We start from the raw sequence: 15,445 nt of genomic DNA, 5'->3' as shown, positions 1-15,445 counted from the left end.
CCCCAGTCACACTCCTAAGTGCGAGGACGAAGGGATTTGAGTCTCTGGCACTTTGGGTCTCTCTCACCTAGGAGCAAAGGTCTCTACTGATTCGGGCCACTAGTTTTCTTTTTTTTTTTTTCTCATGAGCCTGTTTTCCTGTGTGAGCCGTGCATTTATTAACTTTTACCCATCTCCACAAGTCCAGCTTGTGACAGGATTCAGAACTCTATTGACATGTGAAACTGGTGACAGGAGGACTGCTGCTAACTTCCAGGAAGTATGTCCAAGCATCACATCCCCTCTGGAAAGTAGAACTACAGAAGTGGGGTGATGTTCTCAGACCCATCAGGCCCTCCCAGGCTCTAAAGCTCAGCCAGCAAGGCTGGGGAGGCTTCAAAAGAGGATTGGGAGACCCCTAGAGGTGCAGCTGGGTGCCAGCATCTCTCTATCCGGAGCGGAGCAGAGCAGGTGGCTGGACTAGAGCATGCTGGCCTTCATCCCGCTTCAGCCCTGATGCTCAATTGCTGGGCACCTTCGAGAACCCTGTAGCCCTGGTGTTTCCTTTGGCAAATCATTGCTACAGAGGTGGATGCAACATTTCTGAGAAGTGGAGGTACAGCTGTCAGACCCTGCCCAACACCGCCTTAGGGTCTCCCTTCTCTCCGCTGGACACCCTCTTTTTCTGTACTTTATTTCTAGCCAGACTGAGGATTGGGGATATTTGAATGAAGATGGAGAACTCGGCTTGGCTTACCAAGGCCTAAAACAAGTTGCCAGGTCAAACATGCTCCCATCTTGTATGTGCTTCGTGTACGTGCCTGCTCATGTCTGTGTTCCTTGTTTTGGCCTGAGCACCTGTGAGTGTATGGGGCACAGGTCACATGGGCTTCTGACTGTTAGTCCCTAGAGGCACCCATTCATCCTTTTGTGTGTGTATAGATGACATCAGCAGAAGCGGCTTGCCTGGGTCAAGATGGTGGTATGAGGTGTCCCGGTTGAACCTAAGAAACTGTGTGGCCCAACTCTTCATTCTATAGAAAAGAGGGAGAGTTTCTGTAGTAGAAATCATACAACTATTGAGAAAAAGCTGCAAAGGAAACTCGCTTGTGGGACTCCAGGGCCCATGCTGCTGACATGCTACTTACCAACTCTGTTCACTGTTCGGGGTCAGCCAAAGTCCTTGCCCTAGTTTGCATGCTGGCTGTGCTGCAAATGCAAGGCTCCTTAGAACATGCTGTCGGCATGCAGCAAGTCCCGGCCTGAGGGCTCCCTGGGGCTGATAACAGCTCAGTGCTGCGAGTGTGCTGTGCTTGTCTGACCTTCACAGCATCCTTGCGAGTGCAGCTTGGTGGGGTTACAGAACTGGTTAAGTTCTGGATAACTAGACAATCCAATGTTCAATATCAGCAAAGCTGACCCCATCTGCTTTCAGCATCGGGTGATCAGTTTAGCCAGGGACATATGCAGAACGAAGACAGCACAAAGGCCTATCCTGCTTCCTTTGCCAGTCTGTGGTTTTAGAGAGCAGAGGCATAACGTTGTTCATTTGCTCCCAACAAGAAATGGGATGGTGGTCATCAGGACTTGTTTCTCAAAAGAGGAAACAGGCTCAGAGAGGCGGGTGGGTGCTGGGCCTGGATCCTCAGTGACTGGGTGGTACCCACACCTCTACTTATGCTTGCCTGTCATGTGTCCCTCTCTCTGCTGCCCCTGGTAAGATAGTGGACATTCCTACACAGCAGCGAGGGAAGCAGTAAACCCCCTACTGCTGCAGCCTTTTCTGGGCTCAGATGTGGCCCAGCAGGGGCTATCTGGGTCAAATGGTGGATCAGAGCAGGCCCTGCCATGCAAGGTCACCGTAAGGAAAAGGCTCGCTGCAGGTAGAGCTTTCCATATAGAGAAAGCACTGTGGTGGGTATTCAGCGATCCCGCAGTCAGAAAGTGGTTATTCAACAAGGTCAGAGTCCTGCCAGCCAGAAGTTTGTTTTGTTAGAGTGGGAACCCTTGTGAACATTTGTAGGTTACTTCTCATATCTGCCATCAGCTTAGATGTGGTTCAAAGAAAAATCTAGTTGAATGCATTAGGAAAAAACACACAGGCCTAAGCTTCAGGAATGGTTGAATGCGAATCTTAACCCTGGCATGGAACCCTGGGCTGAATCCACTTGAGAGTAAGGCAGGTGTGAGCAGGAAACGCACAGTAGGTCAGAAAATAGTCTGGGACAGCTCTTCCCACATCCTCCCACCTACTAATATTGTATCTTATACTGATGAGGTTTAGTGTGTGGTACCCAGTGTCAGGTGCTGTCTGAATGCTGCATGCTCTCTAAAGTGCTGGTTTAGTTAGCAGATTAGCTCCCACCACTCTCAAGTTACTGTTGTTTTCCTTTGGTGATAGGTCTTGGTGATAGGCCAGCTCCTTCATCATGTTCTCTTTCATTTGCCTCCGTTTGCTGAGAAGCCCTTACACATGCCCTGCTGTGGAGCTGGCTGCCTCAAAGGCGGCTGCTGCTGTCAACAAAGTAGACTCCCCCTCTCTTGCTCCCTCTTCTCTACAGTAGTTACCATCTCTCAGGTGGAAAGGCATGGTGGCTGCCCACGCCTTGCCATCTGGATACCAGGAGATGCCCCTGAGCACTGCCCTGAGCAGAAACTTTAATACATCCTGGGTAAAGAATGGAGCTACTGTGTCCTTCGGAAACCCACTGACCATGTCCCTTAGCCCTGAAGGTTACGGCACTAAATCAGAAAGCTGGGACAGGTAACTGAAGTCTAGAGGATGCACTGTTTGCATCTGGCCATGTGGGCATCAGATCCCAAGGTGGGGTTGCTGCTGAGCCAGAGCAGGCTGGTGCCCTCCTCAAGTGCCCAGCACTCTGGGTGTGGGCGTCTTCAATCTCTAGCCTCCTCTCAGCCTCTCCAAACTGCCTCTGACCTTTATTTCTTATGGCACTAGTTGGTCTTAAACATTCCCCCAAGTAGTCTTAGCCTTTTAGACCAGAGGGGGGAAAAATTATGTATAAGATAAAGTAGGGTAGTAAAGGTGGAAATGAAAGGGGGAAAAAAAGAGTGGAGTTTACTTATGTAATTAGCTCTGTTTGCAAGGAAATTCTTACAAACTTTGGAGCACATGTTGATGCCGCTATGTAAAAGATGTTGATGAGACATTTATTTATTGTAATGGCGTATTGACATGGAGACATTCTCTTAATCCCAACCCAGTAATCTACACCCATAGAACATAAAAATGAGAGTGGGCAAAGGGATCTAAGCCCACGTCTACCTCTGGCCTTGGTTTCTGGTCATCTGAGAGGATCGCCGTTTGGCCTGCTTGCCTGTTGGTGTCTCCCTGCTGCGTCCATTCTTGCTGGGGCTGTCTGACTGCTCCTGCTGCGTGCTTGGCTGTTCCCCTGTTGTGTTTGTCTGTGGCCCCTCACTACGGGTGCCCACCCCAGCCACGTGGTGGTGACCTGGCCTGCTTTCCTGGGTACAGGTTGCTGGAGGCACAGCTGCAGGCCCAGAGCCTAGAACATGAGGAGGAGGTGGAGCGCCTCAAGGCCCAGGTGGAGGCCCTGAAGGAGGAGATGGACAAACAGCAGCAGACCTTCTGCCAGACCCTGCTGCTCTCCCCAGAGGCCCAGGTGGAATTTGGAGTCCAGCAGGAGATATCTCGGCTGACCAACGAGAACCTGGTAAGTGGCCGTGCCTCATTGATTGTAGCTCTTGGGGTCGTTGCTAGATGGAAGCCAATCAGAATATTGGGGAGCAAAGTTTACACAACGTCATTCAGTGTACATGAGAATGTGTTCATCTGGACGGCCACCAGGTCTTGTGGCCCAGAAATTAGCATACAGTTAGAAATTGTGCATACACAGAGCACCATACCAGCCCCCAGCATGGTCTTGAACTGTGTCCCAAAAGCAGAACCAGCATGTGGCAAGTTCCAGGGACTGTTTGTGCTTTATGTCCCCACAGTCAGCAAATAGCCATACCTGCTCTGTCCTGGCAGATGAAGCATGGCCACTGAGGGACATGTGTATACAGCTGACTGGTGCTAAATGTGCAGGAATTCTGGAGGATTCTGGCTGAAGAGGTCAGGGAGGCTTGGAGGTGGGGTGAGGAGAAAATTGTCCTTCCTGATGGCAACTCACTAGAGATGTCTTCAGACACATTCAACCTTCCGTGCCAAGATTTCTCTTGAGTTCATTAAATCCTGTAGTCATCGTCACTGTGGCCGTCATGGCTCTAGGCCTCAGCAGGGGCTTCACAGGTTTGCCAGCTTTGGTGTGGCCTTAATTTATCTTAAGTTTGGTGAGTTCGGGCTTTACAGGTTCCCAGGTGGTTCCAGTGTGTTGCAAGTCTGGGGGGCACAGCTTTGCATAATTCTGCTTAGCACATTAAGGAGAAGCCCGCTGGCGTTCTAAGTGAGGGGTACCAACCTGGAGATCTGGGACAAGATGTGGCACCATGGGTCCCAGTCAGCGTCCACAGGAGTGATTGTCCAGCACCATAGGTCCCAGGCTCCTTTGTGGAGGCTGCCTGGGAAGTCTGTGCCTTGAAACAGGATAGCTGCTGTAGCTTGAATGTTGGATGTTATCAACAGTTCCTTGTTGAACTGTCTGGTGTTTAGATATAGAAAGGCATCAGGGTAACTACTGTTTATCCTTAAGGGTTCTATGGACATTTATAAAACAGTTTTTGTCTTCTGGACTTGGTAGCATCACATTGAGCTTAGTGGGGACCATGACAGTTGTGGAGCCAGAGCCTCGATGGGGTCTCCTATCATTGTAGTTCATAGGAGGGTGCCTGAGGATGAGGTGAAGTCAGAATAAACCTGAGGTTCACAGGAGAGGCCCCCCCCTCCCCTTAGGCTCAAAGATTTGAATGGCTAGTCACCAGGGAGTGGCACTGATTGAAAGATTTAAAAGGGTTAGGAGGTGTGGCCTTGTTGGAGGAAGTGTGCCGCTGGGGTTGTCTTTGAGGTTTCAAAAGTCCATGGCAGACCTGGCGTGTGTGTCTCTCTCATCCTGTGGGTCAGGATGGAGCTCTCAGCTACTGCTCCAGCACCCACCTGTGTGCTGTGATGAAAGCAGACTAAACCTCTGAAACTGTAAGCAAGCCCCGGTTAAACGTTTTCTTCTGTAAGAGTTTTCTTGCTCATAGTGTGTCTTCACAGCAATAGACCAGTGACCAAGACTAACCAGGAGACCTTTTCTGTCCTCCAGGAATCTTGACTAAAGTTTTTCCAGACACTTAAGTCCTTTGTACCAAATGGCTTCCTGCAGAGCCCCTGATCTGTTCCCCTTACCCTCCTTCCCTCTCTCCCAACTCCTTTTCTTTCCTACCCCAGTTGTCTGTGCTGTCATCCCTGTCCTTTGGACTAGGTAAATAATTTAGATACTTCTCAATCTGAGAAGAATTTTTGTGATGTGTCATTTATTTGTTTGTCTGTCTATCTGTCTATCATCTATTATTTATGGGGACTTCTACCACACATGCGCGGAAGTTAGAGGAAAACTTGCAGGATTCAGTTCTCTCCCCCATGAAGGTTCTACATGTTGAACTCGAGTCATTGGTTTGGCAGCAATGGCAGCGCTTTGCTCTTCCTGTTTTAAATGAAGACGAAGTCCCTCAAAACACTTAGAATTAGACATATCTGAATAGCCTATTGCACAGGGATCGATCTTGTAACTGACTCTCTTCTGCAGGCCTACTGTAAAGCCTTCTCCATCCTCTGCCCGCACAGGCACCTGCACTCCCATGCGCACGGGCACACACACACACACACACACACACACACACACACATAAGGTAAATCCTTTACAACATCATCCAAGGCAAAGGCTCTATCTTGACAGTGGAGGACTTGCTCGTACACAGTGCCCTGGGAGCTATACCCCGTAACACACACAGGGGCAGGAGGACGGATACACACCACAGATGTTTCAAAGGTCCCAAGATGGACTGTTTGCTTCTTCCTTCTCCATCGCTCTGGTTACCTAGGCTTGGTTTTAGTGGTGAAAGAGCTGAAGGTGTTTTTTCTCTCTCCCTTCCCTGCCACAAAGAAACACCTCCCAGCTGGGTAAGGGCAATAATGATAGCAAAGTCCTTCCCTGGACAGTTTGCTGTTCTAGGTCCCGATGGACTGACTCACTTCCAGTGGCAACAGTTGCTAGGGTTTGGGGCCACAGCCCCTGCCCTATTTGGCTTCTGATCCTAGAAGCCTATTTGGCTTGCTGAGTCTTCCAGCTATGTGGCTGCATTCCTACACCTCCACCCAGAGAGCTACCCACTGTTCCCCTGGATTCCTAGCCTGGGTATCCCTGGAGGAGGCTTGGCTTAGGGGAGCCCCAGGATTCCACAAGGCGCCAGAGTGGCCCAATGGGAGGAATTTGCCCTGGGAGTTCACCCTGTTATTGCTGGCAGAATGAACTCTGACTCATCACCTGGGCTCCAAGCAGTTGCTGAGCCTGTGTGAGGTGGCCCTTCTGCTCCTACCTGAGCAGGCTCCTTAGCCTCCCGGGCCCCTCTGCTCCTGGCTAGGATTTTACCTTTCCTTCAGGGTGAGACCAATATCCTGTTCTCACACATCTCCCTTACTGCTTTCAGGATTTCAAGGAATTGGTAGAAAAGCTGGAAAAGAATGAGAGGAAGCTGAAGAAGCAGCTGAAGATTTACATGAAGAAGGTCCAGGACTTAGAAGGTACTGTGCCTGAGGGTGCATGAGCTGTACCTGAGTGTGTGCATGAGGCAGAGTGTCCCTGCCAGCCTGTGGGACTCAGCTGTCTGCCCTTTGGCCCACTGTTTGCTTCATCGGTGGCTGTGCCTTTACCAGTCATGCCATGGAAGAATTCAGCCACCAGGAGCCTAGGGAAGAGACCAAGCTTGAACAGATATGACCAAGCTCTACAGGTTGGAAGGGCGAACCATTCAGGTACACAGTGGTATCTGCCTTTAAAGGGCATTGTCAGAGGCAAGGCTTTCTGGTGTGAAAAACCACTGTGGCACAAAGGCCTGGGTTCCTCACCCCATGCCAAGGGATGTCACATTCTACTTCCAGTTTGGAGTCTGGTCCTGAGGAAGGGGCCAACAGATATCTGAACCACTTCCCTAAAGCCCTGGGAATGTCCTTCCCTGGTACTCTTGCGCCCTCTAAGCATGTGCCACCCTCAGGAGCCCCGTGTCACAGATAACCCTCTTCATCCTTCTACCCTCAGCTCAAGAGCCACCACCCTCTACTTGGAATCATGTCCTGTGCTGTGCTGAGGCCACAGCCTTCAGGGTGCATCACTGATCACAGGGCGTATACCCACTGTTTATATAGCATCAGTGACATCTCTGCCCACACCAGGCAGCTTGTGACCTTTTCCCTGTTGATGGGCTCACCACATGTGCTCCTGTGCACCCTCCATCTATGGGACTTTTCTCTTCTGATCCTTGGTTTGTCATTCTCCAAGTCTCTTGGCTTCTAGGCTCTCCATTTTGCTCTGTCTAGCAGGCCTATTTCCTCCTCCTCCACTGCTTCACACTCTGTGCCCTCACTCCCCAGTGGCTCCGTAGCTTCCCAGGGCCTACCTCTGTTGAGATCCCTGTGTGCCCTCACCTCCCCAGAGCCAGGCTGAAACCCCAGCTCTCACCTGGTGCGCCTCTGTATGTGTTCCTGCATCTGTGCACACTCACAGAGCATCGCTCCAGCAGTTATAAGGGCCCACCGTGGGTGATCACTTGCCCTGCTCCTTTTCCCATTTATCTAAGGCAGCGGTTCTCAACCTGTGAGTCATGAACCCTTTTACAGGGGTCACCTAAGGCCATTGGAAAACACAGGTATTTGCAGTATGATTCATAACTGTAGCAAAATTACAGGTATGGATTATCAGTGAAATAATTTTACGGTTGGCAGTCCCCACAACATAAGGAGCTGTATTAAAGGGTCGCGCCGTTAGGAAGAGCGAGAACCGCTGCTCTAGCAGATGGTTGACGGACCAGCCCTGTTCTTGCCCCACTTTCTTCCCTCCTGCATGGCTCTCTCGGTGTTCGGCCTCCACCAGCACCTATAGCGCACACTCAGGCCTGACACCCAGCCAAGCTGCGTTGTCAAGTGGTTTCCCCCTCCGCCCCCACCCATGTAAACACCCAACTGCATCTACTCAGCTGAACTGGTATGGGCAAGACTGGGGACTCTCCATCTGTCCTGTGATGGATGATGAGACCCAGATGTGCAGTGAATAAATATTTGGAGTCTACTGCCATCCTCCAGGCTGAGGAAAGGTCTGAACCAAGTTTGACAAGTACCCTAATTGGTACCACTAAGATGCCTCCTGGATAACCGTGCTTAGGTGGGCTACACTTAGCACACCCTCCCCAAGCGTCATTACATTTGGTTTCCAGGAATAGTGTTTCTGCACCACCCGCTCCCCTAGCCAGCCCACAACTGTACCAGCACAGTGTCACAATGGCCAGTGCTTTGGTGCACCCAGGGAACTGAGCCTGGCCGGCTCTCCTCCCAGACTCAGGGGCCTTCCTTACAGCCTGGCAGGAGGAGAGAAGCGCTTGCCAGCAAGGGCGGCTGAACATGGTTGCCACTCATATTTTCTTTGGTCCCAAACCTACCCATTTCTCCCCATACACAGTAGACCCCAGCACAAGCGCTGATGTCCTTGACCTCCAGCTAGAGAGGGTTCCGGCTACAGAAATAGAGTATGGGTGCTGTAGTGCCCCGAGAGTGACTGCCAAGCTGGGACACCCCTCCTCCTACAGGCTTTCTGCTGCTAGTTCTCACCACGTTTCTGTCATCCCTTCCCCATTCAGCTGCCCAGGCACTGGCACAGAGCGACAGGAGGCACCATGAACTCACAAGACAGGTCACAGTCCAGCGAAAAGAGAAGGACTTCCAGGGCATGCTTGAGTACCACAAAGAGGACGAAGCCATCCTCATCCGGAACCTGGTGACAGGTCAGAGCCTACGGTGGACTGCCACCCGCCAGCTCTTTCCCTCCCTTTTGTGTTCAGCCCCAACGCTCCTGTCTCCCAGCAGGTCTGCTTGGCCTCCTCTGCCTCATGCCCACCATCTATAGCTGTTCCTATGGCCACTGCTGCTTTCCCAAGACTCCCAACTGCCCCCATAGCCTAGCATCAGTGCAGGGAAGGGAGGCCTTCATTCTGCCAGCAGCCACATTGCTCCTGCCCGTCTCATGCTTCTCTGCAGTGGCAGCTGCAGTTCTTCTTTCTCTGGGGAAGTTCAGGGTGGGCAAAGATGCTTTGGCAATAGCAGCTCAGGCTTGTCAGCAACCAGCCCAAAGGCTGTACCCTCCTCTATTGTTTAATTCTCCCGGCATCTGTGTCAGGAAGCACTACATAAATCCTGACTTCATATTGGAGGGTACTGAGATCATTCTAGTAACTTTCTAGGTACTCAAGGAAGGAGTCAGAGCTCAAGGTAAACATTGCCCTCCTGGGCAGAGGGCCCTCTACTGAGTCCTCTGCCAAGCCTGGGAGCACAGGAGAATGGACTGTGGCTTCTACCCAGCATGGTTGCCCTTTGGTCGTTTGATTTGGACATTTTTTTGTAATTTGATGATGGCTGTTATGCTCCAACAACTAACTGTATATGACCTACAATGAGCAAACATCCCTCTGTGGTAAATGTGAAACAGAAAAGTTTACAACATCAGCGTTAACTGAATAAGTAAATAGGACTCTAAATGTTATAACTTAAGTGTGAGTCAAGGGTTTCTTCCTGGTCTCCCTGCTTAGATGGCTCTAGGTGATCACCTCCTACCTGGATACCAAGAAAGAGTACCTCATTGTCTGCCCTTCAGATGACCCCACATACGTAGATGGAACTATCACTGACTAGTTGCTTCAGAGTGAAGAAGAAAGCAGAGTTGTAGCCCCCACCCTATAAGATCCTAACATCTGCCTAGAAACAGAGCTGGGCCTGCTCTGTCACAGTAGAACATTCCAAGGCAAGGCAGGCTGCTTAAAATCTGCACATAGGTAAAGCCTGAAGTAAGATTTTTAGAGACTGGAAGTGTGGGCCTATGAAATGCATTTTTTTCCTGGATGACTATTCCTGGCATTCTAAATAGAGCCAGGAGCCAATCTATAGCCATTTATTGTACCTAGAAAATGCCAAAATGTTATCCGTGTATCCAAAGTGTTATGGCCTGTAATTAACACTAACTGGAAGCACAGATCTGAGGGAGTTAATGTAACCTGTGTATCAGTTGAAGGTACTTGCAGCCCAGCCCTACCCCAACCCTCACCAGCCTTGGCAGATGGGTAAAGGATGCTGCTGGCCCAGGTAGAGAGTGGGAGGCCTCCCCATTTGTGAGTTCCAAGCCCACAGGGTTTTTCAGGGCTTGGTCTGGTCAGGGTAACAAGACTGAAGGCTGAGAGCTGGGACACAGCCAGCATGGTGAGGTGCTGGGCCCTTTCTCACCCATCATCTTAACACGGCACCAGGCCTTTCTTCCCGCTCTCTGGTCCCTTGCCATTACTCACTGCTTTAAAACCAGCTTCTTAGCTCCACAGGACACTAGGCTCCATCTGACAGTTTCCTAGGAGTCTTAGGAGGGAGAGGCAAGGAGCTTGAGTATCAGCATGAAGTTCATAGTCACAGTACAAGGCGGGGGGCGGGGGAGAGAGGGAGATGGGGGTGTGTAGAAGAGAGCAGCTGGAGAAAGTGACATGTTGAGTGGAAGGCAGGGAAGCAGTGGGCTGCTGGACCAGTTCAACTGTGAGACATCACGGCAAGCACTGCCAGGGAATCCATTCATACTGCAGCTCCCCTGTTCAAGTGTGCCTCGTGGCCATAAAACACCATGACCATATGATTACACCCCACCCACACCTCGCCATGGCTCCCCTCCATGGCTCCCCCCACCTCCTGCCATGGCTCCCTCCCATGGCTCCCGCTGCCTGCTTTCTTATGCCATCTAGAAACACCCATAGTGTGACAGGCCCTTCCACACCTTTCACTGCTCAAGAAAAATCTTTCCTGGGCTACCCTACAGGAGGCATTTTCTCTGTTGAAGTTCTCTGCCCAGATGACCCTAGCTTTTGTGTCAAGTTGGCAAAAAAACAAAAAACTAAACATTGTATGCACAGACCAGAGGTGGTTTCAGCATTCCCAGCCCTCAGCCAACTGGCAATCATCATGAACACATGATTTGCTATAAGATACAATATTGCTAAGTTCTCCTGCTACCAATCTTCACATATCAAAGAATCTGCTGTCCTCAGCCAGAATCCTAGGTGCCCAAGAGATGGAGTTCTCACCCCAATGCATGAGCCAGGTTCTATCTACAGCGTGCCTATAGCTGTAAGCTTTTTCCTGGGGACCACGGCATAAGTTTGTACCTGGTGGCCCTGTTGTCCACGTGGCAGATAAATCGTTGGAGGCCTGTCCATTTCACTGCTGCAATACAAGCACCTAGGAATGGTGTGTGTGTTGCTGTGTGGCAGGGTTGTTTTTATACGGGGTTTCTCTATGCAGCCCTGACTGACGTCTATGTAGCCCAGGCTGACCTTAAAGGCACAGAGATCTGCCTGCCTCTGTCTTCAGAGTGCTAGGATTACATGTGGCCATGCCATACTTTTCCTTTTTGACCAGTGTCTCCATCCGCTGGTGCATGGGTGGATGAGTTGTACAAACTCAGGAAAGAGCCTGTTTGGCTTAGAGGTCCAGAGGGATAGAGTCCATAAAGGCAAGGGAGGCATGGCAGCAGGCACCTGAACAGGAAATTGGCTGATCCCATTTCAACTGCCCCAGGAAGCAGAGAGCAGAGAGCAAGCAGGAAGTAGTGCAGTGTAAGGCTATAACCCCCAAGGCCTACCCTCAGTGATGCACTTCCTTCAGCAAGGTTCCACCTCCTAAAGGTTCCATGCCCTCCCCAGACAGCATCACCAACTGAGGACCAAGGGTTCAGATACAGGAGCCCATAGGGGTCTCAAGTCACTGTGGTCTATCAGTCCTCTTTCACACCCTGTGAGAGATGGAGGCCTGTGAGAGCAACAGGGAAATGATGCAAGTATTTCTCTTTGAGGCAAGCCTTCTGACATTGACAGTGTTCCCCAGGAAGCCTAACTCACATGTTCTTGCTGTTAGACCTGAAGCCCCAGATGCTGTCCGGTACCGTGCCCTGCCTGCCTGCATACATACTCTACATGTGCATCAGGCATGCGGATTACACTAACGATGACCTCAAGGTGCACTCGCTGCTGAGCTCCACCATCAACGGCATTAAGAAAGTCCTCAAGGTGAGTAAGGAGCCCGTGCAGCCAGGTGCAGCCCCCAGCGGCCTAGCAAATCCAGCACCTCCATGGCTTCCCTGTGTCTGTGTTCTGCCGGGCCAGGAGTTCACACAGCCTCGGGTGTGCACATGTCAGGAAGTACAGAACTCCAGTGTGGGCCTTCAGCAGCCTCCCTGCTGAGCCTGCGTTTATGGGAAAGCCTGGCTGCACGCCAGCATAGACGCTAGGGAGGTGGGCTGCCTCTGAGCCAAATTCAGGAACCCTTCTCACCATTCCACTCCCTCTCACCATTCCAAGGGGCTGGGACATGCTCTCCTGGTTGGTAGCACAGCAGAGCTGCTTCTGTTCATCAGTAGCAGAACAGGGCAGCTCTTGGGAACAGACATAAAATAGCCCGAGAATGCCACCTTAAGGCATAAGACTCTTAAGGAATGTTAGTAGCAGCTGCTTGGTACATAGGCTGTTTGGGTGTGAGGCATTTTCACAAAGGAGCTAGAGTCAAGTGGTAAGAGGGGCATTTTAGAGGGAGATTAGACCTCAGTGACAGACCTCAGATTCCCACTGGCACTGCTGCTTTCAGGAGGCAAGCCATCCTCAAGAGCCCTGGTCTGCTCCAGGGAGCCCTTGAGCCTTGATTTGAGAACACACTAGCCTTCAGCTGCTGGCTGCATGCCCTTGACAGCTGCTCCGTCTGCCTTCCTTGTGACAGGCTCCATACACAGTCTTATCCACTAATTGCCTTGAAGTGTACATGCTGATCAGCCTCAAATTTGTGTCTCTGGCCTTGACCCCTTATACAAGTTCCAGCTGGAGACCAAGGCAGCCCAGGACTGCAAATGTTACTTCCTTAGGGTAACATTTGTTACCCTAAATGCTCTGAGCTAGACTGGCATGCTCTAGCCCATAGCCTGTGTGGTCAGCCTCGTTTTATTGTCATGGCTCATACTCACTGCTATTTAAAGAATTTTACAGAATGGATTCTGAGAAGTCAATGGCTACAGTGCAGAAACTGGGTGGACCAAGCTGTATATGAGCTGCTAAGCAGCGTTGGTCATTTAGTTTATTGCCACTAAGCATCTGACTTCTAGGTCAACGGGACAGTGTGCTTCACTGCTGTGCTCTCCAGCAGGCCCTGGTGGACAGCTGGTAGCTCAGAGTCAGGTTTGGACTAGACTGGAGCCTGGGGCTGCTGGGCCTAAGCTTCATTTGTGCCACTCAGCTTCACATTCTGCAGCCGTGGGAGACAGCCTGTGCTTCCCATGTGTTCAGGTGCATATGTCTCTCATTGGGATACCTGGGGATAGCTCTGTCTGTACCATCTCAGGGAGTGGAGGATCAGCAAACCTCTCAGCAAAGGGTATCTTTTCTGTGACTGGACTGGCTAACCCAGAAAATACAGAAAGAGAGAGGCACCAAGGATATACATCAGCCAATGGGAGACACTTACTCAGAGCCAGCGGTGTGCCTTTTTTTTTTTTTTTTTTTTTTTTCCCACAGAAGCACAATGATGACTTTGAGATGACATCATTCTGGTTATCCAACACCTGCCGCTTCCTTCACTGTTTGAAGCAGTACAGTGGGGATGAGGTGAGTGGTGAGCAAAGTGCTCTAAAATGGGCCCCACTTTATCCTCTTGCAGTTTGGGGTGCTTTGGATCCTTGCCTTAGATGATGGGGTGTAAGGTCTCTGAGGCACCTGCTGGGACCTTAGATCATGGGAATGCCTTAGCAGGACTGGGCCAGGAGACTGAAATGGTGGAATGAGCTAACTGCAAGACGAAATTATATGTAAATGCAGGTTTATGGGAAGCAGTTCTTGGTCACATGAGAGAGAAAGGGAGAGAGATGGAAGTTGCATACAGAGAGAGGAGAGAGAGAAGGAAAAGAGGAGGAGAGATACAGAAAGAGAAGAGAGAGAACAGAGAGAGGGAGGGAACCAAAATGTCTGAATTATATATTGAAGGGCCTCCCCCTGGGCAAGGAAATTCAGGGTAGAAGGCCGCCTATGCCAGCCACATCCTGTAGCAGGTAGGGACTGATGGATGCCTGAAAACAGAGGCTTTAGGCTTTAGTGGGCTCAAGAACCCCTGAAAAATCACCCCTTGATCAAGAGGGTAGAACAGGCATGGAAATGAGTTTGCTTAACCACACAGTGCCAGGAAGCCCCTTGCTTTCTCTAGGGGATCCCTGTGACCCTGTATTTCTAAAGCTGTCCCAGAGGAGCCATGTCAGTGAGGACTGGGAAGAAGGTCACGTGTCTACTGTATCGGGCTTTCTCTTAGGCTCCGTCCACTTCAAAACAAAGATACCACAGAAGAGTGGTGCCCCTACACAGAACCCATGGTGCAAACTGCTAATGAGGCCCGGCTTCACAGTTCCAGCCTGATTTGATTCACTGACCTGAGGCCCAGTCGATACTGCCATTTCATGGCCCACTCTGGACCTCCTGAGTCCAGCTTCATCTGGAACTCACTGCTCCTATCGTTGGTGGGATTACCCTCTCCCGTGTGGTGCCTGCAACTCCATGATGTAACTGCTCTTGGCAGTTTCCCAGTGAGACTCGCACTGGATCCAGACCTTCTGCCTCCCACATCCCCACAAAGTCCAACTCCCGCTCTCCCGGCCTTTCACAGACCTCGCCCCGCCCAAAGTCAATGAGGAGCAAAAATTAAAACAGCACAACGATATTTTAGAGTTTTACTCTGTCTGTTGTATCATAACAAATAGGAACGATCTTCTCCCTAGGGTAAAATGAACACATCTCTGCTCCTGTCACTCATTGTCGGAGTGTGGTTTGACCCCACCTCCCTTTAAGAATTAGAATTTGCTGCCTTCTGCTCCTTCCCCACAATGTCATACACGAGCTCTTTATGCGTAGGAGCACTTGCTGCTATTTCATCAAGGTCCATAACTTTACACATGTCTTAGTTCCGTGTGTGATAAAATGCCCTGACAAAAACAACTTAATTGAGAAAGAGATTATTTGGCTCATAATTCCAGGTTAGTGCCCATCTGTTGTAAGAAATCAAGTCAGCAGAAACTTGAGGCAGCTAGTCACAGCGCTCCACAACAGAGAAACAGAACAGGGGAGAAACAAAGGCCAGCACGGGCTCCCTCTCTCCTTCTTACCTCAACTGTCCAGAAAACCCCTCACAGGCATGCTGGAGGCCTGCCTCAAGTGATTCAAGACTTCCGTCAGGCTGAGGATT

At 50.6% G+C, this 15,445-nt stretch overlaps 1 protein-coding gene across 4 annotated transcripts in view; it reads left to right on the top strand.

Annotated features, from left to right (window-relative positions):
* Myo5b (myosin VB) overlaps positions 1-15,445 on the top strand; it is a 300,504-nt gene that overhangs the window by 275,010 nt on the left and 10,049 nt on the right. For 2 of the 4 annotated variants that reach the window (XM_060377045.1, XM_060377044.1), the window contains exons 30-35: positions 682-759; positions 3,476-3,674; positions 6,592-6,685; positions 8,791-8,934; positions 12,092-12,243; positions 13,735-13,824. In XM_060377045.1, coding sequence (XP_060233028.1) covers positions 682-759; positions 3,476-3,674; positions 6,592-6,685; positions 8,791-8,934; positions 12,092-12,243; positions 13,735-13,824 — 757 coding nt within the window. The remainder of the gene's footprint in view (positions 1-681; positions 760-3,475; positions 3,675-6,591; positions 6,686-8,790; positions 8,935-12,091; positions 12,244-13,734; positions 13,825-15,445) is intronic. The other 2 variants (XM_060377047.1, XM_060377046.1) reach the window with 1 other exon arrangement.

Source organism: Meriones unguiculatus, chromosome 2, assembly GCF_030254825.1.
Source record: "Meriones unguiculatus strain TT.TT164.6M chromosome 2, Bangor_MerUng_6.1, whole genome shotgun sequence".
Classification (NCBI taxonomy): Eukaryota; Metazoa; Chordata; class Mammalia; order Rodentia; family Muridae; genus Meriones; species Meriones unguiculatus.
The sequence above is the reverse complement of the archived record's forward strand: the minus strand, read 5'-3'. Positions and strand labels throughout refer to the sequence as shown.